Source organism: Talpa europaea (genome assembly GCF_964194135.1).
Source record: "Talpa europaea genome assembly, chromosome: 12".
In the NCBI taxonomy this organism is placed as follows: domain Eukaryota; kingdom Metazoa; phylum Chordata; class Mammalia; order Eulipotyphla; family Talpidae; genus Talpa; species Talpa europaea.
Window position 1 is genome coordinate 46,640,179 of NC_140079.1, and position 25,042 is coordinate 46,665,220.

Below are 25,042 nucleotides of genomic sequence, written 5' to 3' on the forward strand. Positions count from 1 at the left end.
CTGCTAAGGGGAGCAAGGGGCAAGACAGGAGAGGTCTTCTGTGCCATGTGGGTTGCTCCCTGGCCAGCTGGGGATTGAATTTGCACTGCAGTGGCCACCAACAGCTTGACAGTGCTGTCTTTAATCCCTGCGCCACCAGGGAGGCTCCGGGATTGGCATGTTCTATAATAACTCTTTGTTCAATGTTTTGAGTTTGATGGTATTGTTTTACAATACCATCTTCACACACAATCTCTGTGTTGCCTATACCAAGGCTTCTTTGATTATAATGGCTAAAGCAGTGCTACTCTTGGTGCATTGACAGCCTCAGCATCTCCTGGGAGCTTTTGGAAATACAAACCTGTGGGCCCCAGGTCTCCTGAATCAGAACTTCTAGAAGTGGGGCCGACGAGCCATGTGGGTTTTCTTGAATCTACCTGGTAACTCTGGCGAGCTACGTGCTTTGGCCAAATCGAGCCCACCACTTGTTTTTATAAATAAGGTTTTATTGGTACACACAAGAGCATTAGTTTGCATGTTATCTGTGGTTATGCCAGGTGACACATGGTCAAGCTTGAAACCCATCACCCTGCCCCCCACAAGGTAACTCCTGAGCCTCCTTCTGCTGGCTTGGTGACATAAAAGTGACCCCACTCTCTTCCTATCTCTTCTGTTTTTTCAGTCATTGAGTGGGAAATAGAGCAGGGCCTGCTGAATTCAGTGGACGGGGACCAGGGAGTCACTGTCTTCCTGAGAGAGATTCAAGATCTCAACAAACACATTCTGGATGACTGTGCCCTCAAGATGGTGGACCGGCTGGCAGATGGTTGCCTGGACACGGATGCCCAGAACCTTCTCAGTGGCCTCAAGGGGCGCATTGCTGATACACAGCCTGGAGTCCTCAAGGCCCACCACTTGCATTGGAGCCGAGACCTGGTGAACCCTAAAAACAAGGCTCATGCCCGCTACCTAAAGGAACTGGGTGAGCAGTTTGTGGCCAGGACTAACCACCAGGTCCTGGAGCGTCTGCGGGAGCAGGAGGGGAGCAAACAGGAGTTGGCCTGGCTGTACCAGGAGATCCACCACCACCTAGGGCTGAGTACCGAAGCCACTCGGACCTTCTGCGGTCGCCAGGACCTCCTGGCTCAGCTTGGGCAGTGGTTGCGGCAGAACAACAGCGACCACCACACACCCCTGGTACTCTGGGGACCCCCGGGCATTGGAAAGACAGCTCTGATGTGCAAACTGGCTGAGCAAATGCCAGGGCTGCTTGGCCGCAAGACAGTGACTGTCCTTCGACTTCTGGGGACGTCACAGATGAGCTCAGACGCCCGCAGCCTGCTGCAGAGCATCTGCTTCCAGGTGTGCCTGGCCTACGGGCTGCCCTTGCCTCCTGCCCAGGTCCTGGAGGCCCATGCTAGGGTGGTCCAGTTCTTTCATACTCTCCTCTACACAATCTCCTGCCGAAACTTTGAGTCTCTGGTGATCTTGCTGGATTCTGTGGATGATGTGGACTCTGTGCACCGGGCACGGAGGATCCCCTGGCTGCCTCCCAGGTGCCCCCCTCGGGTCCACCTCATCCTCTCAGCCTGCTCAGGACAGCAGCCAGGGGTTCTAGACATTATGCGGCACACTTTCACTGACCCAGGGGTCTACTGGGAGGTGAAACCTCTCTCTGGAAACCAAGGGCAACAGATGATCCAGCTCCTGCTCTCAGCCTCAAGGCGGACCCTGAGCCAGGTGCAGAGGGACCTACTGTGGGCCAGCCTCCCAGAGTGTGGGCACCCAGGGCGGCTGAGACTGGCATTCGAGGAGGCTCGGAAATGGGCTTCCTTTACTGTGCCTGCCCCCCTGGCCTCTACTGCTAAGGAGGCCATACACCAGCTGTGCACCCGCCTGGAGCAGACACATGGGCGGCTCCTGGTGGCCGGAGTGCTGGGCTATATCGTGTCTTCCCGGTAAGCCTGTTGTTCTTGCTCTTGTTGAACCTGAGGTAGACCACACACAATTATCTCCCAGGCAGTTTTCCAAGGAAATCACAAGCTGAGTGCCTTAGAACCAGGGAAATACATTCTCTAACAGTTTGGAAGTCAAAGACTGAAATCCTGGTGTTGGCAAGGCCAAGGCCCCCATGATTGCACTAGGGGAGGATCTGTTCTAGGTCTTTCTCTTAGTTTCTGGGGTTGCTGCATGCAACCCTTGGTGTTCTTGGCTTACAGACATATTACTCCAATCTGTGCTTCACTCATCTCATGGGATCTCCTTGTGTGTCTCTCTGAATTTCCCTCTTCTGTAAGGAAACCACACACTGGGTTAGGGCCTACTCTAGAGTGGTTTCATCTAAACTTGGCTACTTTCCTGAAGGCTGTTTTGCATAAGGTTATGTTCGCAGATTCCAGATGGGCATAAATGGTTGGGGGGAGCATTATTCAGCCCAGTATAATTCACATATCATAAAATTTACTCTTTTAAATTGCACATTTCAGGGGGATTTAGTGTATCCACAACATTGTGCCACTATCCTGCTCCAGAACTTTCCATTATCCCAAAAGGAGACCTAGTCCCCGTTAACCTTCACCCTCATCCTCTTCCCCAGCCCCTGACAACCTGACCAATATGATTTCTGTCTCTGTGGATTTGTCTATGGTATGTCTTTTGTAACATTTTTACTATGAAATATTTGCAAATGTAGGTTAGTGGGAAAACTCCCAGAGTGTGAAAATACTGCAAAAATTCCCATACACCAGAATTTTTCAGTCTTGGCACTGCTGGTAGCTAGGCCAGATCAGTTTTTGCAGTGTGTGTGTGTAGAAAGAGAGAGGGAGAATAGGTAGATAGATAGGTAGGCTGGAGAGATAGATAGCAGGCAGGGTCTCTCCTGCTAGGCTAGGTTTCTTATCCTCAGCCTACTAACATTTGGTGCTCCAGCATCCTCTGTGATGGGGACCACCTTGGACACTGTCGGGTGTTGAGCAGCATGCCTGGCCTCCACCTACTAGGTGCCAGTAGTACCCCCAGCTATGCTAACCGAATGTTTCAGGACATTGCCAAGTGTCCCCTGAAGACAGAGTAGGTTTTAGTTGAGAACTGCCACACACCCTACCCCAGATTACCCATTCGCCACATTAACTTTCTCTCTGCCTTCCTCTCTTATCTCTCCATCATATCTCTTCTTCCTTCCTCCTATCTATCTATCTATCTATCTATCTATCTTTCTATCTATCTCTGTCTCTATATTTATCACATACACACACACACACACACACACACACACACACACATATTTCCCTGAACCACTTGAAAATTCATTATAGGCATTTCTCTATTTACCTTTAAATATTTTATACATTTCCTAAGAACAAGGACAGTTAGAACCCCATGTTACCATAGGACAAATATAAAACTCAAGAAATGCATCATAGATTCAATAATACTTTTAATATACAGTTTATAGTCAAAACTTGCCAGTTTTCTCAAAAATGTCCTTATAGGCCCTGCCTCAGCTCACCACCCCCCCCAAGCCAGGATAAATTCCTGGATTGTGTTAATTGTCAAGTCTCTTTGGTTTCCTTTAATCTGGCGCGTTCACCATCTTTGTCATCTCAAAGAGTACAAACCAATTGTTTTGTAGGTCAATGCTCCTGAACCATTGACAGGTCTAAGGATTTCAGGTGTGTTTGAATAAAGGATCTGGTTTGGCAGGTCATGATGTGGCTGGGACCCTGTGTTTCTTCCTGGGGATGCTGCTGCAGCTGGTGCAGGGCCACACCTTGGGGAGGGGGAAGTTGTGATATCCCTTCATCTGGGTTGGTCTGCTGTTCCCCTGCGATTACAGTCAGATCAAAGCTGACTGATGCTCCCCTGGCTGGGCATAGATGTGTATTTGTTTTTCACCATGTATTTGCAATGTTCCCTTTGTAACTAATAAGCAGTGTGTGTGAGATCCCAGAAAAAAAATCTTTTTAAAGCAAATTCCTCTGAAGAATTGACTACAAGCATGCACATATGCTTAATTTCAGGCATTTAGCATGGGTTTCAGCAACAAGCAAATGGGAAAATCCAATTTCACTGTGTTTATAGAGCCAAAGAAAGGAAGGCTTCAATGCGGTTGCCCAGCCCAGAGAAGAGACCTGCAAACTCCCATAAATCTGGGTCTTGAGGGTGAGGAGCAATCGCCCAGTGTGGACAGTGAGTCAAAAATAATGAGCTAGAGAGAGGAGATTGTTCACCACATGCACCCAGCCACAGAGCTCTCCTCCCTCAGGGGTTGGCATGGAGGCCAATTAGCAGATACCCCAAGCAACAAAGCTTTGTTTTAATGCACAGTCTCAGAAAATACTCAAGTCCATCAGCAGAAGTAGGACAACACAGTGTTGCCTCTTCTCACTTTGGGGGCAATTTTTCTTTGGGAACTTTGCCTTGTGTCCCCAGTAAGTTAAGATGGCAGTGAGGGGGGTTTTTCTTTCATTTGACAGGGACAGAAAGCCACTTAGTCTAGAGGATAAAATATAAGGGTTTTATGCCAAGGAATGGGAGGAGCTCGGGGACTGCAGGGCCACCACAGCAACTGCAGAGAAGTGTACACCAGCTTTTATGTCATACCCCAGAGTTTGTAACTGGTGCCCCCAGAGTGGCATCCTGGCCTGGACTGCACAAAAGAACAAAGATAGAGGGGGAATGTTCCAGAATAAAGGGGTGGGCTGTCAGGTCATGCTGATAATTGCTGCATGGAAGAAGCAAAGTTGTCATGGAAACAAGAAAGTCACAGGAATCAGAGCTGTTTCCTACCCCTCTCCCTCTGGGTTCTCTCTCCACACTGACTTCTGTTCTAGACTCTTCTTTTCCCCTCCCCAGAACTTTAGCTTGCCACAAGCTGCCATTAACCTCCAGAGCTCCCATTTGGGGGCTTGGTGCCATCTGATTGGCTTGTTCTTAAGTATTGATTCCAAAATCCTAGGAGACAGAAATCAATCTCCTTGATCCCAAGTTAGATCTGATTTAAAGCAGGGAGGGGGAAACTCATGGGATGTGGGAGCATCCCTCCCAGGGACTGGCGGGGAGTCAGTTTAGAAGTGACTGTAGAGGAGATGACTTGGGTAACTCCAGGTCCTTAAAAATATGTTTACATATGGAGTCCATGTGGTAAGATGGTTGACCCTGGTTCTCAAACAGATTTCAGTTCCTTCTAGGCCAATGGCCCCTCTCCTGGGGCAGTTCTACCCCCAGGGGACATTTAAGGATGTCTGGGGACATTTTTGGTTGTCACTCAGGGTGAGGGTGCCACTGACATCTGGTGGGTGGAACCCAGGTATGCTGCCCAATACCCTGCCACAGAAGATGAGCCTCTACCCTCCCACAGAGGATGAGGGAGCACTAAATGTCCACAGTGCTGGTGGTGAGAATTCCTGTCTTAGCATGAGAATATATGTCTGTCTGTCTTTCACTCATTTATCTACCAATCATCTATATCTATTATTTATTTATCTATTATTTATCAATCATCTGTCATTTATCCATCAATCATGTCATCTGTTATATCACCATCACCATCATTATCCTTTGTATCTAACTCTATCCACCCATAAATAATCTAATGTCTATCTCTTGATCTACCTATCATGCTACTAGATGAAGGCCAGAGAGGCTGCTAAATATCCTACAGCAAAGAAGGATCCAACCCCAAGTGTCAACAGTGGGAGGCACACATTGTGTCACTAAAGCCCCCCGCACAGAAGGCCTAACAGGGAGAACACACCTGCGTGGCTAGGGGTCAGACCTCAGCCGGGCAGATGAGGAAACTGAGGAAAGACAAGGTCCATCACTAGGTGATGTTCCTCAGCCAGGCTTAAACATAGAACTGTGTGTTCTCATGTACAACACAGCTCGTTCTGCAATACAGCTAAAGGGGGCCCCATGTGGGGGCAAGTGAGGCATCCATGCTGGAGTCCACACTGTCAAGGGGATGTCTCTGGGGAGGGAGCTTGGGTCTAGGCTGAGTGGGTCTTCTGTGGCCACAGGCAGGCCTCCCAGTCGTCTCCTTCTCTGTCTAATAGAACATTGACCACGAGGCCAAAGCTCTACATTTTCTTATCCAATATGGCAACTCCATGTGGCTAATGAACACTTGATAGGAAGATCATGAAACCAGAAACTGAATTTTAAATTTTATTAACTGATAATGGTTTAACTTTAAATTCTCACATGTGCATGATGGCTCCTGCATCGGACATCTCAGCTCTAGACTTGATAAGGCACAAGTCTTCAAGACTCCCTCTCCTTCTGGCCATTCAAGGACATGTACACCCAAACCTCAGTGTCCCCTCCTGACAATTGAGGGGAAATGATCTGCTTTGTCTTGCCCCAGCTGAGTTTGGAGACTCAGTTGAAAGCATGGATAGTAGACATGGGTAGGGATAGGGAGGTGGAAACTAGTCCTAAGATTGGAGGGAGAAGGGTTCAGCAGAACAGGAAAATGGTACTGACTAGGAATTGTTCACAGATCTTTACTTGTTTTTATGTGACTTTGGGCCTCTTGAGCCCCTACGGAGGGTCACTGCTGTTGAAGCTTTCATGATCCAGGGCGAGCCCTGCCTCTAGAGAGGGGCTTCAGTGTTCGGTGTAAGTACTATGACATTGTATGATCCCATGTATAGGAAATGTTCCAACAACTGTTCAGAAGAGACAAATCCTCAAAAAACAGCAAAGAGATTGAACTTAGCATGATTCAATTTATCATTTTCCACTTTATGATGTTTGAAAGTGATATGCATTCAATAGGAACTGTATGTTTGATCTTTTTCAAAGTTAACAATGTGTGGAATAACCCTCTCTCGTGAGGCTGACAGTGGCAGTGAGCCCCAGATCATGAGAGAAACAGCCAAGATGCTACAGAGTATAGTGTTCAATCATAAAGTGAGCTATGCTATTCCACACTTTAGTATAAAGCAGTCTTTGTATCGATGACTTTGCCCAGCCCAAGATTAATGTCAGTGTTCTGAGCACCTTTCAAGTCACCTAGGCTAAGCTATGAGGTTCAATAATGAGGTAAATGTGTATTCCAAATACTATGTTTTAAGCTTACAATGAGTTTATGGGGAGGGGGAGGGATAACCCCATCATAAATCGAGGAAGGTCTATTTATCTGTGAATAATGTGTCAAGTGTTTCATCAAAATGAAGACTTTGATCAACATCAGAGAATTCACACACACACACACACACACACACACACAAACCATGTTTGTACTTCACCCAGTGCAAACAGAAGCCAGCCTTTCTCTCCCCTGGCTCTGAAATGATCTCTGATTATTCCCCATCCCTGATGAAATTTGCAGGCAAATCCTGCAGTTTTCTCAGTCTGATGTTTACAGGTATTATAGTCCATTCCAGTTCCACATGGAAACTTCCATCTCTCTGCTTCTTCAAAACCTCTCCCTTTCTTTAACTCAGCCTTCTCTCAGACATGTGGTGGACCTTGGTGGGCCCAGTGATTTCTGCCTTATTTTCAGAATTTACTGCCTCTCGTCCTCTAGACTGCCTGACTCACCTGACATTGGGGAGGGACTTGCTCCCAGTTCTGTAGGTGTGTGTGCAGAAGGAAATATCAGGAAAGGTCTCCCTGGGTGACTATTGCTACAGCAGGTGATGGTGTCTGCTGGCCACCACACAAGCACTGATCCTCAGTGTAAAGCCTTTGGTGATGTGATACGTCCCACCCTCCCTTGGCTTCTGTGTCCTCCACATGCAGGAGACTTGGTGTTTCCCAGTGCCCTGTCCCTCCTCCCACAGGCACGGGCTCTCGGAGGCTGAGCTGAAGGACGTCCTGTCTTTGGACGATGAGATCCTGCAGGCAGTGTACCAGGACTGGACCCCGCCCAGCAAGGAGCTGCTGCGGTTTCCACCCCTGCTGTGGGTGCGGCTTCGTCGAGACCTGGGAAACTGCCTGACTAGGAGACCTGTGGACGGCTTCATACTCCTGGCCATCGCCCAAAGGTAGATCCATCATGCGGTGACAGTCTGGGTCGCCAAGGGCCAAGACTCACTGACCAGGTGCCTCCTCCTTGTTTCTGATCTTTCTGTCCCGATTCCTAGGGAACTGAATCCACTGAGCGTAGCATGCAGGGGTCTCTGCACCACTGGCTTGAACGCAACTAACTTGCTTTTTAAATTGAGGAAAAGATCACATAACACAAAGTTCGCCCATTTTAAAGTGTGCAATTCAGTGGCATTTAGCATATTCACAATGTTGTACAACCATCATCTCTATCTAGTTCCAGAATATTCCATCACCCAAAAGGAGACTCTGTACCATGAACAGACTCTCCACATCCCCCACCCACAGCCCCTGACAAGTAAATTAAAGGAAAAAAAGTAGTCTTATTTATAGATAGATGTTAAGTGACACATTAATACAGGTTGTCAGGAGACCCAGCAAACATCCCAAAGGTGATTTGGGATGGACTGCATATGGGAATACCTAATGGAAGACCAGTTCCTTAGGCCCTTCAGCATGTTTCCCCTCTCTGTAGACAGTTGGCTGAGGTGGTCCAAGAACGCTACCTGTCAGGGCCAGCAAGAGCCAAGAGACATGGAATCTTGGCTGACTTCTTCTCTGGAGCCTGGAGCCAGGGCACTAAGAAACTCATCACGCTGCCACTTGTTGGGAAACCCCTGAACCTGGACCGAAAGGTGAGATGTTTGGAACCCTTGCAGCCTCCACTGCACCATGTGGCCAGGTTAACTATGTGGCATAGGCCTTCCACCTCCATCCCTTCCTCATTTCCACCCAAACAACCTCCTAATTTTCTTCCTTTCCTGCAAATGGTGAGATGTTGCTCAGCCCCTGAGTATAATTTGGGGGTGGGAAACTATATGAAGAATATGTGACCTTCCAACCTTCCAAGGCAGGGCAGAATCACAACATTCAAGAAACATATAAAAACTGCTCTGAAATGGCCTCTCAGACTTTTTAATTCATTATACTTTGATTCCTCTGGAGGCACACCTATTTCCTTTCCATTTGGAGGAGGATATTTGACATTTTTCTCTGCAATTTTCCTGGCATGATCCAACTTTCTGTCATCAATTCCTCAAATATGTCTTATTTTATTTCCTATTTAGGAGAGTAGTATGTGATTGTTGAAGAACACACAGAGAAAATCAAAGAGCAAAATAAACCTCCCCACAGCCCCCACTTAGGAAGACCCACTCCCACTCTCCCAGGGCCATTATTCACACATTTCATTCCAGTTTTCCTTCTGTACCTGGGAGCTCTAAGATTTGGCATCCTTAGCTTGCACACTATTCCCTCATTTTTGCCTCTCAAACTCCTCAAGGCTCAACTCAAATGTCTCTTTCTTCAGGAAGTCTTCCAAGATTTTCCTCCTTCTTGATTAATTTTTTTTCTTCAAGCTTCCTTCACTCTGAGGTAGAACTCATGGTTTCTTAAAAAAAAAAAAAACTTCATTTTGAAATCATTTTTATATTTACAGCATAGATGAAATTAACCACAGAGTCCCTATGGACGCTCCCTTCATTTTCTCTTAATGCAATGTTCTCCCATAACCATATGGATGAATTAGGAAATGATGAATTAGGAAATACACTCTAAATCTTTGGTTGTAGTTCACCTTTTCTTTGTTATTCCTGTTGGACATAGGAGGAAGGACAAGGTCTGATTCTTCCTCATGCAGCCCTTTCTCTTCTCTGGTGAAGGCCAGACCCACTCCCCTGTGCTTAGAATCGCTACAGACTCAGTCTGTCCCCCTTCCTCATCCCCAGCCTCAGGACTTTCTGCTCCAGTCCATCCTCCCAAAGCACAGTTTCGGGATTACACTATGTAATCTAATCATGCTTCTTTTCTAACACCTTCTATAGGTCCCCGGCACTCTCTACCTCAAATCCAAACTCCTGATGATATTCAGTGCCTGCTGAATCTGCTGCCTACAACCTCTCTAGTCCCATTCCCTACCATGATCCTCTAGGCTGCTTTATAATTCATCCTTGAAACAATCTGCTTCTGTTCTATCCATCTTCTGACCTTTGTACATGCTTTCCCCTTGCCCAGGAATGTTATTGTTCTCCAAAAATAGTCTGTTCTCCAGACAGACTCCTTATTTTTTGAGGCCCACCTGCACTGCCCCTTTGCTTCCTTGAGCTCCCTCTGGCCCAATCCAGCGCATGGGGGGATGGCATCTCCATCTGGAATCAGGTCCCCATCCCTACAAGCATCCCTAGGAGGTGCCTCTCCTAGCCAATGTGTGTGGAGTGAATGACTGATCTTGTATCCTAGTGGCCTGGCTGCCAGCCCCTCTTCCCCTGCAGGTGGCACCCCAGCCTCTGTGGTTCTCGGACACAGTTGCAAACCTACGGAAGCTAAAAGAACTGCCCCACCACCTGCTCCACTCTGGCCGCATCGCAGAGTTGAAACAGGAGGTTCTGGGTAAGAGCCAAATTATATCTGGTAGGATCAAGCTGGTGCCTGACCCTCCACCCTGCTCCTGCCTCCCGATCCTAGGAAGGGGAGTAGAAGAAATCCATGACTTCTCTTAAGGCAACAGTTCTCACCTGGGGCAGTTCTGCAGCCCCCACCCCAAGACACTTGGCACTTGGCAATATTTGGAGAAATCTTGGATTGTCACATCTGGGGGAAAGACTGCTACTGGCACCTGGGGGGTAGAGACCAGGTGTGCTGCTCAACACTATACAGTGCACAGGACACCCCAGCACAGGGAATGATCCTACCCCATGTTGTAGTGCTGAGAATGAGAATCCCTTCCTTGGTGTGAGAAAAACCCTGTCTCTCTATCAATGTGTTTATCCATCTATCCTTCTATGTGTCTCTCTCCCACACAGCTATCTATTATCTTTATATTTATCCATCTGTCAATTTCTCTGCCACTTATTCATCCCCATGATTCTCAACAGGTGTGCCTATGCTCCCCACCCCCCACCCCTGACACTTTCAGTGCTTATGTTTTTGATGATTAAGACTTAGGGGATGCTACTAGCATCTGGCGGGAGGAGACAAGAGATGCTTTTTAACACCCACATTGCCCAAGATAATCCCACCCCCAGAGAATGGTCTGGAGTCCAATGTCAGGATTGTTGAGTGAGAACCCATTGAGAGTTGGAGAGCTAGCAACTGCCCCCCAGGCTCCTCACTGCTTTCTTTCTCCCAACAGGGAGTATGAACTGGATCTCCTGCCGCGGTGTCTCTGGCGGTATCGAAGGTCTGTTGGATGACTTTGACCTGTGTGCCCCTCACGTGGACTGTCCGGAAGTCAGCCTGGTCCGAGAGGCCCTCCAGTTGTGCCGCCCTGCTGTGGAACTCCGAGGCATGGGTGAGTCACCAACTTGGCAGCAGTGGGAGGGCACTGGGCACTGGTTCCTAAAAGCCTCTGGCTGGATTGCCATGAACCCACATTCCTCTCCTGTCTATATACCTGCGGGGTTTCCCTCAGCTCCAGTTCCTAGAATTTTGTTTTAAACCTGGAAGAGCTTTGAAGTGAAAACTACCAAAGCAATATCCACCCACTCAAACCCATGTCAGAAATGACCAGATGGGAGAGATTTCAGGCCAAATCAAAGAAATTATGTTGATACTTAATAAACAAGTGAGAAAAAAAGTTCCCTGGGGTTTTTTAAATGGTGAACTTGAAAATATAGTGATAATAATTAAGCACAACTTTTTGGGTACTAATCTGAATCTACTAGAAGAGAGGGAATTCTTGTTCTGGGAAATAACATTTTGCTAATTTGGGTTCGATGCTGGTATTTCCCATCACCCTATTCATTGATCTGAAAAACCAGCTTAGCTCTCAGGGCAGGTCGCTGGCTGGGCTTGCCCCATTGTCTGCCCCAGAGCTGGAAGTTGATACTCAGGCCAGATGGTATTTTGTTTGTTTTTGTTTTGTTTTGAAGGTAGTAAAATACACCGAGCTTAACACTTACCATCTTAACTAGTTTGGTGTAAGTGTCCAGTTTGGTGGCCTTAACGCATTTACGTTGTTGTACAACCATTGTCACCACCCTCCATCTGCAGCTTCCCAGATGAAACCCTGTCCCCATTAAACACAAAGCTCCTCCTTCAATTCCCCAGTTCCTGCCACCCCCCCTCCTCCTTTCTGCCTCTAAGATTCTCACTCCTCCAGGCCGCTCATGGGAGTGGGGTCACGCAACATCTGCCCTTGTGTCTGGCTTATTTCACTCAGCACAGTGTCCTCAAGGTTCACCCATGTTATAGGCTGTGTCAGTAAATTTCCTTCCTTTTTAAAGACTGCGTGATATTCCAGTATGTGTATTCACCACATTTTGCTCGTTCATTCTCCATGGACACTTGGACTGCTTCCACCTTTTGTAAATAATGATTTGTACAAAATGCTCCTGTGGATGTGGGCAAATCTTTTCAAATCCTTGCTTTCAGTTCTTTCAGATATGTACCCAGAAATGGAATGGCTGGATCATTTGGTAATTATGTGTATAACTTTTTGAGAACTCCCCAGGCTGTTTTCCATCGTGATTGCACCATTTTCCATTCCCACCAGCAGTGTACAAGGGTTCTAGCTTCTCTGAATACTTGCCAGCACTTGCTATCATCTGATAAAAGAGAAAATAACCACCATCCCTATGGGCGTGAGGCAGCCAGGATGATTTTTATCACACAACTACCACCTGGTTTTGATTTGAGGATTTTTATTAAAGGCTTTATAAAGGTGCTTAAGTCCCTAGGTCCCTTCCATGCTGGCTGGGAGCTCAGCCAGCTGCTGCTTGTCAGGGGAGCAGCTCCTGGTATAGCTGGATGGCTCTGACCCCCAGCCTCTGCATTTTCCAACTCCACACCCTGTTCCATCTGCCTTAGCTTTTATTTATCATTTCTGCTGATTTTCTTTTATGCCTTCTGTCTGCTGCACCAGACTCTGAGCTCCATGAAGGTAGGGAGCATCATCTCCTGGCTCCCTGAAAAATTTCTAACCCTACCATGCAGACCAGACCTTGCAACTCCCATACCACCTCCCCCTTCCCCTAACAATGGGGGGCAATGGCTTCAGGCAGAGATGTGAATCAATTCATGCATAACCTGTCCCCATGATGCCACCTGAGGGTCCTGGACTGTCACATGATAGTATCCATATTGTTTACCTGAATGGCCTTGGACTAACCATTTCTGCAAATGAACAGTTTTGTACCAAAATATGTCTAAGAACCCTCCCGCGTGAAAGATACTGGTGCCCATGGACAGTTATGCCTTTCTCTTGCACTTGTGCTCACCAGGAGTTGTAAATCTTGTAGAGAGTGATTTCCCAGGAAAATAGCCTTGGGCACAACTGCTCAGCTCATGGGAAGATTGGAAAATCCAAATCACAGAATGCTCTTTGCTGCATCCCTTCACAACCTGTGGTTTCATCAGGAGTCGATGCAGTGACAAATGTCGCCACCAGAGGGCATAGCAGGGCAACATGGGCTCTCAGCACTTTTCAGCACTTCCACCCTCTAGCCAAAGTGATCCAAATCCCTGATGGCGCCATAGTCTCCGGGATGACTCTGGATGGTGCCATTTTTTGTTATTCTGCTTTTATTTAAAAGGATGATATTTGACTCACCATAGACTGGATGGCAGCAATTTTGATTTTTTTTTTAATATTGCATGAAAACATACATCTTGATGGTTGAATTTGTGGGTACTATGTTAAATGTTGCACTATGGCAAATGATACAAATGGGGTAAGGCCAGGACCATGGGTGAGTGCCCCACTAGCCCTGCCCTATTTCACCCACCAGCAAACCAAGGCACAAGATATTGTTGCCACTGCCCCAGGCCCCAACAACAGGACAGCAGGAACTATCCACTGTCAGTGTCCCAAATCTTTATTCTGTGTTGGGATTAAGCTTTGGGGGTCAGATCCTAGCTGTGTAACCTTGTGCAAGTTGCTTAACCTCTCTGCCTCAATTTCCCCCTTTATAAACCTAGCATAAGAATGATGGTTCCTCTGGTCCCAGAAAGACATATTTACTTCCTAATCCCCAGAACTCGTGACTAATGTCTTGTATTTCAAAAGATCAGATTAAATGAAGGGTGTTGAGATGAGGAAGTTTTGCTGATGGTCTATATCGGCCCTAGCTTCTATCACAAGTATCCATAGCAGAGGGAAGCAGAGGAAGGATTGAAACAGAAAACAGAAAACACACAGACATGCATGTTGTGGCACAAATGGAAACTGGGACATCGAGGCTAACACGTGTGTATAGTTTTAGTTGGTACAAGGTTCCAAGTGGGTTTATATTGGCAGTTAGTACATGGTCAGACATGAGGTGGCCACATATCAAGAAGTAAGTTACACAACAGGAAGTAAGTAAAGGGTCAGTAGCCACAGGATTTTTCAGGTCCCTCTTGCTTCACGCAGTTGAGGCCGTGGGAGATTGGAGGCAAGTGGACAAGAAACAAGGATGCCTGAGCTCCCAGAAGCTGGAAGAGGCAGGAAGAACCCTCCCCTGGAGCCTCCTGAGGGATCGTGGCCCTTCAAGATCTTGATTTAAGACGCTGGCCTCCATAGCTGGGAGAGAATTAATTCTTGTAGCATTAAGCCTCCTGGGTTGTTTTGTTGCAGCCAGCACTGGACATGAGCACACTTAATAACTGTGAAGGGCTGAGTGATTGCTGTTTCTCTGATCCTAGTTGGGTGTCTGATGTCCTGGGCACTAGGAACCCAGCGATGGACAAGACAGGTGCCACCCCTGTTCTGGGGGAAACTCCAGGTCTGGAGCAGTCAGGGGAAACAGGTCCATCAAATAAACACACAAAGAAAGCCAAACTGTGCCTGAGATACCAGTTGTGGGAGGAGCTGGGATTGGAGGGTTGGGCTGGAGAAAGCTTGTTGCAGAAGTGACCTTTGAGCTAAAAGCGGAGACCATGGGCATGAGAAAGGAAAGGAACAGGGGAGGGTGGCAAAGACTTCCAGCAGCGGCGATGGTGTGGACAAATATCTGGAGGCTGGGAACCTCCTGGTGCATGTGAAGGAAGGTGTCCAAGAAGGAAGCCAGAGAGGACACTTGAGGGGACTCCACATTGCAGTGGTGCCCCTGCCCGTGACCTGGTCCCCTCTGTTGCAGAGAAAAGCATCCTTTACACAGAACTCCTGGCCAGACTCCATTTCTTCACCACCTCACACCCAGCCCTGGTAGGACAGCTGTGTCAGCAGGCCCAGAGCTGGTTCCGGCTGTGCCCACACCCTGTGCTGGTGCCCCTTGCAGGATTCCTGCAGCCTCCTGGGGGACCTCTCCGGGCGACTCTCACTGGCTGTCACAAAGGTGAGTCTTTGAGCAGCAAATATCCTTCTAGGCCTACTCTTGCCTAAGGACAGCAGACAGCAGGTGTCTCAAGTTAGTCTCTGGGGCTCCCCTCTGCCAGTCGAGGGGCCCCAAGGGTGCCATCAGGACCTGCCCCTGCTGTCTCATGCTGTCTTGCTCTCTCTGCCCCCTTCTGCCCCCCCCCCCCCGGGACTGTAGATTACAGTGTAAATGCCACTAATGAGCCAGACAGGGAGGATGTGACTGCCCTGCTGGGGTCTCACCTTTAGGGGTTTAGTGTTCATCTCACTAGATAGTTTCTGCAATTTACAGTTCATACTAATAAGTCTTGACTGTCCCTGAGAGGTGCTTCTAGATTCCTCTGGGACACCCAGATGTCAGAGGACAAGAGGGTTTCATTCTCTACGTTCATCAGACATCCGTCCTTCCACCATCCACCCATCCATACATCCCTCCGCCCACCCACCCACCCCAAATCTCCTCCTCCTTCTGTTCCTCTATCCTTCCATCCACTTTCTCCTCCCTTCCTCCTTTTTTCCTTCCTTTTTCTGTCATTTATTCATCATTCATTCCTTCCTTCCTTCTACCCACCCATTAGTCATCCATATTTCTGTTAGTTATTCTTTCCACGCCTATGTCCATACTATTTTACTTCCATTTCCTCCATCTGCCCTTTCTATCCACTTATCCTCCACCCAGCCATATACCCAGCCATTCATCAACTCAACCATACATCAGTTGATTCCTCCATTTTCCCATTTATCCATTCACTCACCCACTCATTCAACCAGTCACGTATGTATCCACTTATCCACCAATACACTTCCACCAGTCATATCCTTATCTGCCCACCCGCAATCTCTCACATTAGTCATGAGCATTTTAAATACAATTTTCTTGTGATTAAAATGTCAATTATTATGACTTAGGCCATTTCTGTACCACGTGACCTTATAGGGAAAGCCACAGTCTCAAGGCACACTGCTCCCAAAATAGGAATTCTAAGAAACATACAATACATGGAGGAGTTGATTAGGGACATCTCTAGAATGCTGTGATGAGAAGGAGTCTCTGGCTAAATCTGATTTAACAGGGAGGGAAAAGTATCTATTTCTTAGGATACAGAGTTAGATGCTGTAACAAAGGCCAAAATAGCAGTGATTTCACTAAAATAGTTCATTTCACCCTCATGTAATAGTCTGAGCATGGACGGAGATAACAGAAGGATGGCCCTCAGGAAAAGGGGAGATTCCAGATTCCCTGCCTCACCAAAAGAAGGTGGAGCTGAGCAGGGAGGGGAAAAAAGGCCGGAGAGGAGACTGGAGAAGGAAGGAAGGAGCATGGAGAGCAAAGAGAAGACCTAGAGGAGGCACATAGAGCAAAAAGACATGTGAAGAAGCTGTGCTTGCTTCTTGGTCTTGAACTGGTTGGAATGGATGTGGGTGAGAGACCCATGGGAAGGTTAACAAACTGGACCCACCCAGCAGAGAACCTTCAACTGTGTTCCCCCAAGCTATTGGCAGAAATTTTTTTCTTGGGGGTCTCAGGTCAATCAGGGTCCCCATTCACAGCCAATATACAGTCGTGTTGCTTAATGACTGGGATATGTTCTGAGAGATGTGTCTTTGGGCCATTTTGCTTTGGTGATAAACAGTGTAATTACACAAATTGGATGGTGCTGCCTGCCTGGGCTCTAGGCACCGCAGTCTAAGAGGGCCTTCCTGGACTGAAACATCCACAAGCAATGCATGACTCTGACTGTGTTCCTGAGCCTTAGCCAACCAGAATGGGGTTCTCAGCCTTGACACTACTGACATTTGGGGCTGGATGGTCCTGTGAACAGCATCCCTGGTCTCCAGACACAGTAATGCCCTGTTCTACAGTCGTGATAACCCAAAACTGTCCCAGACATTGTGACCCAGTCCCCTGGGGAGCAGTGTCACCCCTGGGTGAGAACCACTGAACTGATGGCCAGGATGTGTTTAGTCCCTAGGAGCAACATAAATAACACAGCCCAGTTGTGAATCTGGCATCTGTCAGTGCTGGCTTCAAATCCTTGGCTCTGCCATTTCCTAGGTATGTGGATCTGAACAAGAAACTGAATCTGTCTGTGCCTCAGTTTCCTCATCTGTGAAGTGGGAGCCCACCAGAGGACCCTATGGCTGAGCACTCAGACATGGGAACTGATGTCATCACCCTTGTCTCTGTGTGGCTGCAGGTATCACCACAGTAGCATGGAGTACGGAAGAGAGGCTGCTCGTGGTTGGTACTCAGGATGGCATGGTGGTTGTATGGGACATGGAAGAGCAGCAGGCAATCCACATCCTAACGGGACACACAGGTGAGGTTCTGGGGGGGATGATTGTCTACCTCTTCCTTGTGTACTATAGCAAATGATCATCCCCAGAGTCCCTTCCCCACCAGTTCATTTCTTTCTATCCTTGACTTCTTTCCTGCATCAATCAACTGTAGCCTTGTAACAAAGAACCACAAATCACATTGCTTCTAACAATAGCTATTTAGCTTGCCTGCTGTAGATCAGCCATTTGGGCAGTTCTGGTCTCAGTGGTCTTGCTCATGCATCTGTGGTCAGTTACTGGGGCTTTTGGGAGCTGGTTGGTTCAAATGTTCTAACGGAGACAACTCAGCTCTGCTCCATGCAATCTCTTGTGCTCCAGCAGGTTACCTTGGGCAGAGGCAGGGTCTCTAGGAGGTAAGCCCAAGGCAAGGCCTGAAACTGCCCTTGCAACTGGCACCCTGGCCTATCACACGTGTTAGCCAAAGGAAAACATAAGAACAGTCCAGAATTAATGGAAAGGAAATGGGTTTCATTCTTGGGAGAAGCAAAACCCCACTTAGATGTCAGAGAGGAAAAGGATTATAGTTATTTATGCAATTTGTCCACTACAGTAAAGTTTCCAGTCCTCAAAGCCCCACACCACTATGGTTCATACACTCAATCAATTATTGAGTTCCTGCTGTGTACCCTACCCTGTGCTGAAGATAAGAAGAGCAGGGTTAGAAAAGCCAGGCACACGCTGTGGGTGCAAAATTCTAGTGACATCCCTCAATTTTTAAAGAAAAAAATCCCATCATCAAGAGAAAAAGTATTTCAATGCAATGTTTTCAAAAATGAAAAAAAAAAATTCAAAAACAGAAAAACTCGGTGCAGCAGACCCCTCCTGTCTCGCCCACTACTCCCCTCAGCAATGTATTTTGTCGGTCTGCCTGTTCTGTTCCCCACTCTGTCTCTGGTGAATTCTCTCACCCTCCCGTGCATCTGGCCTGTACCCCAGTTCTTGCATAAATAAATAAAAAAATCTTTAAAAAATAAAAGAAAAAGAAAAAAAGAAAAAACTCACAATGAATAAATATCAACCTACCTTGAATAAAAACAGGGTGCTTGGTAAAACTGTGTCAAGCCAAAGGCACCAGGAAAATGCAGTCATTTGTGTTTTTAAATTTTATGTTAATCATACTAACATATTTGGCAAGGCGCCAGGACAAAAATGTGGCCACGTACTGTGATGAGTATAATGAGGAAACAGGGTGTCCTGATCTATAGATAGTCACCAAAGTGACCCAAAATGACCCTCCAAGCAGAGTCATTACAGCACAGACACAAGTGTGACAGAGGAAGCTTATAAAGGGTGGAGGAGTGAGAGGAGCACTTCAAGTGCAGCCGGTGCAAAAGCCCTAGAGGGGCAGAGAATGACCCTTTTACAGAACAGCAAAGGCTCCATGAGGCTGGAACTAGGGAGGGACATAGCATCAAATGAAAAAATCCAGTCACAAAGGCCACACGGTGTGTGATCTGTTTATATGAATTTCCAGAACAGGCAAATCCATAGACAGAAGCAAATGGGTAGCCATCAGGGACTGAGGGAAGGGAGGCAGGAATGACTGCCAATGGAACTGGTACGGGGTCTCCATTAGGGGTGATGGAATGTTCTGGAATCAGATAGAGGTGATGTCGTACAACATTGTGAATGTACTAGGTGTCACTGTATTACATACTTTAAAATGGTTAAAACAATAGAGAGAAGGGAGGCAGAAGTGATAGCATTTTCAGATTATGGAAATATTCTAAATGTAGCCTGCAGTGATGGCTGCACAATTCTGGGAGCACATAAAAATCAGTGAATTATACTATTATACATGAATGGGTGCATTTTATGCTGTAAATTATACCACAGTAAATATACTAAAACCTTTCTATCATTGCAAGTAAGCACATACACAGCTTTACTTTTTCTCAGTATCAGTCATAAACATTTTTTTTGTTTCTGTTGAATTTTTTTAAACAACTCTCACTTGTTTTAAATGTACAATTCTGTGATTTTAAATAAATCTACCAAGTTGTGAGACCATTGCCATAATTTTAGAACTTTCCATCACCACAAAGAGTATCCTCTTGCTTGAGCCCATTCCTGACCCCACCCCAGCTCTTGACAACCTCTGATGTTGTTTTCAGGACATTTCATATAAATGGAATTGTTTTTTGCATCTGACTTTTTTCATTCAGCATAATATGTTTGAGGTTCATCTGTGTTGTGCATGTATCAATGTTTCCCCCCCTCCTTGAATTGCTGAGGCATATTCCATTATATGGGAGGACCAGTGTGTTTATCCATTCATCAATGGAAGAACATTTACATGCAATGTAAATGTAAACTGCAATGTTATTTGAAGGACACTTACATTGCTTCCAATTTGAATTTACATCTTCCCAAAATGAGTAACATTGCTGTGATCCATCACATCTTCATATTCATGATGCTTAAATGTAGCAAAATGATTTCATCTTAGAGCCTTTCTAGTGGGGCAGGGGTTAAAAGTCTCAGCTCTATCAAGCTATCTGCAGCCACTGCAGCATGAGTTCGATCCCCGGCCAGGGAGCTAACCAACATGGCGCAGCAGACCTCTCCTGTCTCGCCCGCTGCTCCCCTCAGCAGTGTATTTCAGTAGATCTACCTGTTCTGCTCCCCACTCTGTCTCTGGTGAATCCTCTCACCCCCCATACCTCTGGCCTACACCCCAGTTCTTTTATGCATAAATGAATGAAAATAAATCTTAAAAAAAATTTCATCTTCTAAACACATGCAATTTCATCTTCTAAACACATGCAATTCTAAACACATGGATGGAGCTGGAAGGGATCATGCTCAGAGAAATAAGCCAGAAAGAAAAAGAAAAATACCGGATGGTCTCACTCGTAACAGGAATCTAGAAAACCTAAATAAGGGACCAGGAAAAAGAATAACTATAAGAAAGAAAAAAATCAAAATCAACAAACATCCATGAACCAGAGACACACTTTGGGGGGGAGGGGAAGGGAGCGGGGAATGGAGGGATTGGGATCAAAATCAGGAGGTTGCAATTGTATGGGGAATATAAAAATAAAAAAAAAGAAGAAGAAATAATTTCATCTTCACAATAGATGATGTTCCAGAATTTTGAAACTATTTTAATTTTTTTCACTATGAGACTATTTCTAGTTATCTGCTATATGGATAATGCTAGGATGAATCTCTTTTTCCGCTTACCTCCTATCCCACTACAGGAGAGGTGAGATGTGTTAAAGTGTTTACCAGAGGGACTCAGGCCATCTCTGCCTCAAAAGACCACACTTTGCGCTTGTGGGACTTACTATCTGGGAAGGAGAAATTTGTCATTTGGGATGGAGGCTCAAAAGATCCCACTGACCCTCAAATCTGGAGTCTTCATGTGGATGAAGAAATGAAGGTTGTGTATTCAGCCTCTGGCTCAAAGGTAACTAACACATGCCCTGCTTGCAAAAGAAAGCCGAGGCCAGCACATACAAAGTCATTATATGCTTTTTCTATAAGGAGGGACTCCCGGATAAGGGGAAAGGGACAAAGAGGGGTACACAACCACTTGAGAGGTACTCTAAGGGGTTTCAAACTTTATAGTTGGTAAGATAATCTCGACAGTTCATTCTGATCCTAAGATTTGAGACCTTTTTTTTTTATTATTATGGGTTTAGTGCTAAAAGTTTCCCTTTGAGTACTGCTTTACCTATATCCCACAATTATGGAAATGCTATGTTTTCACTTATATTCAGATTTCCCTTCTGATTTCTTCTTTGGTCCATGGTCTATTCACAAGTGTTCTATTTGCTGCCAAATACCTTAGAAGTTCCCTGATAGCTTTCTGTTATTTATTTTTTCCTAATTTAATGCCATTTAAATTGATTTGAATCCTTTCAAATGCATTGAGACTTGGTTTATGGTCTCTCTTGATAAATGCTCCATGTATATCTGAAAAGGATACAGATTCTGTTGTCATTCTATTCTGTCAATCTTTACCCTATCATTGTTCACTTTATGAATAAGACACAAAATAGAATCATGGGTTAAAACTAATAACTAAAGGCATTGGGGAGTATATTTGTAATCTGAATTTGCCCCAGTGATTCCTTCCTTGCATGCTGTGTCATCTTGGTCATATCATTTTACCACTCTGACTCAGTTCTACAACTACCACATGAGATAATGACTCAAAACACCTAGCATGGCTTGGCATGTTTTATGCACCAAATAATTTAGTAGCTATTAATTAAGACACTTTATTCATAATTGGCCATTAACACTAGTAAAATTGGTAGCTTATCAGCTCTGCTGTTTAATAATGGGGTTCACCAGTAATATATGGCTACTGACTACTTCAAGTGTGGTTATTCTGGAAGGCAGCTATGCTCACCACTATACCACCAACACCTCTAAATGTGGTTGTTCTGAATTGAGAGGTGCCATAGGAAGAAAGCAAACACTAGATTTCAAAGATGTAGTATCATAAAAATAATGTAAAATATTTCCCTAGTGATTTTATGTCTATCCCATGTTGAAATGATAACATTTGGACATAGTAGATTAAAATGTTATTGAAATGCATTTCACTTGTTTCTTTTTACTTTTTAAGAGATAGTTGGTAAAATTTAAATTTAATTGGACACTATTTGTTTATTTATTTACGTAAAGACCTATTCATTTATACGTATAAGAACTGGGGTACAGGCCAGAGGTGCAGGGGGCGTGAGGACCCACCAGAGACAGAGCAGGAAGCAGAACAGGCAGATCAACTGAAACACACTGCCAAGGGGAGCAGTGGTTGAGGCAGGAGAGGTCTGCTGTGCCAAGCAAGCAGCGCCAAGGCTGGCTAGGGATCGATGCGCTGCAGAGGCTCTCAGGGAGGCACCTGGACACATTTTTTTAAAGATTTATTTATTTATGCACACAAGAACTGGGGTACAGGCCAGAGGTGTGGGGGTGAGAGGATTCACCAGAGACAGAGTGGGGAACAGAACAGGCAGACTGACTGAAATACACTGCTGGGTTGAGCAGCAGGCAAGTCAGGAGAGGTCTGTCGCGCCATGTGGGTTGCTCCCTGGCCAGGGATCGAACTCATGCTTCAGTGGCTGCAGACAGCTTCATAGGCTGTCTTAACCCCTGGACACATTTTAAACATTACTAATGTGTTGATTGATTTCAAAATTGATTGTGGACATCATCTTTTTTATTAGCAAAAGTTTGCAAGATACAGAAAGAAGTAATAAACAATTCCAAAGGTAATCACCATTAACATTTATATGATTTTACTGGGTAAAACCACAGGTAAAATCGTACATTCATTTTATGAAACAATTTTCCCCACTTAACATGTCAAGAACATTTGCCTATAACCATATAAGCATTCTTCAAAATCAGCCTGCTTACTGTTTTCTTAAATTCTATTGCCTGGTGCCACTACAGCTTATTTAAGTAATCCTTATTATTGGACAGATATGCTGTCCAATAAGAATTTCCAATTCTTCGTGCTTTAATTTTTTTTTTTGTGGGACCCTCTCTGGCAGCCGGGAACGAACCGGCGCTGCAGAGGCTGAGGGCAGCCACCAGGGGAGGCCCTCTTTGTGCTTTTTAATCACTGAAATAAGATGTTTAGATGATGGACAGCTTTTGACTTCCCCAAAACTTAACTACGAATAGCTTACTGTTGACCAGAAACCTTGCCAATAGCACGATCAGTCAATTAGCACTGTCATATGCATTATATTTCGTATGTTAGGTGTTATTACATACTATACTTTTACAATGAAGTAAACTAGAGAAAAGAAAATGTTATTAAGAAAGCTTAAAGAGGCTTCCCTGTTGGCACAGCGGGTTGAGCACAGCGCTGTGGAGCTGTCTGCAGCCTCTGCAGTGTGGGTTCGATTCCTGGCCGGCCAGGGAGCTACTCACATGGCACGGCAGACCTCTCCTCTCTTGCCTGCTGCTCCCCTCAGTGGTGTTTTTGGTTGTCTGCCTGTTCTGCTCCCCACTCTGTCTCTGGTGAATTCTCTCACCATCCTGTGCCTCTGGCTTGTACCCCAATTCTTGTATAAATAAATAAACCTTTAACAAAAAAAAGAAAGACATAAAGAACAGAAAATACATTTAGAGTACTGTGTTTAACCACACCATACGTTAATGTTGTCTCTTTAAAAGAAAATCCACATACAGGTGGATCTGTGCAGTTCAAAACCATATGGCTCAAGGATCAACTGCATATGTGTATGTGTTTAACTGTATATCTCTCCGTATTTCTTTAGTGTAAACCCCAGAAGTAGAATTAATGGGCAAATATTTACTAGCTAAATGGTTATTGCCAATAAAAAGAGGTTTACTTTTTTGGTAAAACCTATTTTAATCAATAATTACTTGGGCATATATGTGAATGTATTTGGCATGTACTTCCCCCTTCCTCTTTTTTTTTTATTGATTTATTTATTTATACAAGCACTGGGTACAGTCAGAAGCACGGGAGGGTGAGAGAATTCGCCAGAGTCAGAGCGGATGGCAGAGCAGGCAGACTGATGAAATACACTGCTGAGGGGAGCAGCGGGCGGCAGGAGAGGTCTGCGCACCATGTGGGACCCTCACCTGGCAGCCAGGGATCAAACCGGCGCTGCAGAGGTTGTGGGCAGCTTCACAACCCTGCGCTCAACCGCTGCGCCACCAGGGAAGCCCACCCTCTCCCTCATTTTTAAAAACTTCTTATTCTGGACAATGTTAGACATGGAAAAGTTATAAAGATACTATGAAGAGTTCCCATATGGTCTTGGTCCAGCCTCTTCAGTGTCAACATCTACATACCCAGGGTGCATTAATAGTGATAGTTTCTATCAGCCTAACTCCAGAATTTATTTGGAATCATCAATTTCTCGACAAATGTCCTTTTTGGTATCCCAGGATACTATTCAGGACCCCTGCACCACTCCTTTATTTTTTTTAACTGGTAGAGCCTTGAAAATAAATGTGTGAATTATAAAACAAGAACAGGGCTTGCATTCAGCTCTGCAATGCTTACCATCTAATTTGCCCACTGACGTGTCTCTTCCTGGTCATCATTCCTTTAGATCAATGCATGGAATCTGGAAACTGCAGAGTTGGTTTTCCGTATCCTGGGAGATGTTACCGATCCCTGGATGTGCATGGCAGCCTTGGCTTCCAGGGCCATGCTGCTGACAGTGTCTGAGGCTGGTGTGGTCAGTATGTGGAACTCCACCACAGGAAAGCTGCAGGGCAAGCAACATTTGTCCAGCATCAAAGAAGAAGCACCTACCTGTGGGGTCTCTATCCAGAAACAGGGAAAGATGGTTACTGGATTCAGCCAGGGCTCCATCTCTTTGGTAAGCAACTTTACTGTATATAATGCTGACATAACTCAGTCCAAAAGCACCCAGATAAGGGTGCTTATAA

At 45.7% G+C, this 25,042-nt stretch overlaps 1 protein-coding gene across 1 annotated transcript in view; it reads left to right on the forward strand.

The window, feature by feature from the left end:
- Nucleotides 1-25,042, forward strand: part of NWD1 (NACHT and WD repeat domain containing 1) — a gene marked incomplete at both ends in the record, with an annotated part of 63,795 nt that overhangs the window by 21,133 nt on the left and 17,620 nt on the right. Inside the window, 9 exons of the mRNA XM_084251288.1 lie at nucleotides 662-1,937; nucleotides 7,767-7,970; nucleotides 8,507-8,666; nucleotides 10,302-10,419; nucleotides 11,162-11,320; nucleotides 15,087-15,284; nucleotides 17,503-17,625; nucleotides 20,848-21,056; nucleotides 24,700-24,972. Coding sequence (XP_084107414.1) covers nucleotides 662-1,937; nucleotides 7,767-7,970; nucleotides 8,507-8,666; nucleotides 10,302-10,419; nucleotides 11,162-11,320; nucleotides 15,087-15,284; nucleotides 17,503-17,625; nucleotides 20,848-21,056; nucleotides 24,700-24,972 — 2,720 coding nt within the window. The remainder of the gene's footprint in view (nucleotides 1-661; nucleotides 1,938-7,766; nucleotides 7,971-8,506; nucleotides 8,667-10,301; nucleotides 10,420-11,161; nucleotides 11,321-15,086; nucleotides 15,285-17,502; nucleotides 17,626-20,847; nucleotides 21,057-24,699; nucleotides 24,973-25,042) is intronic.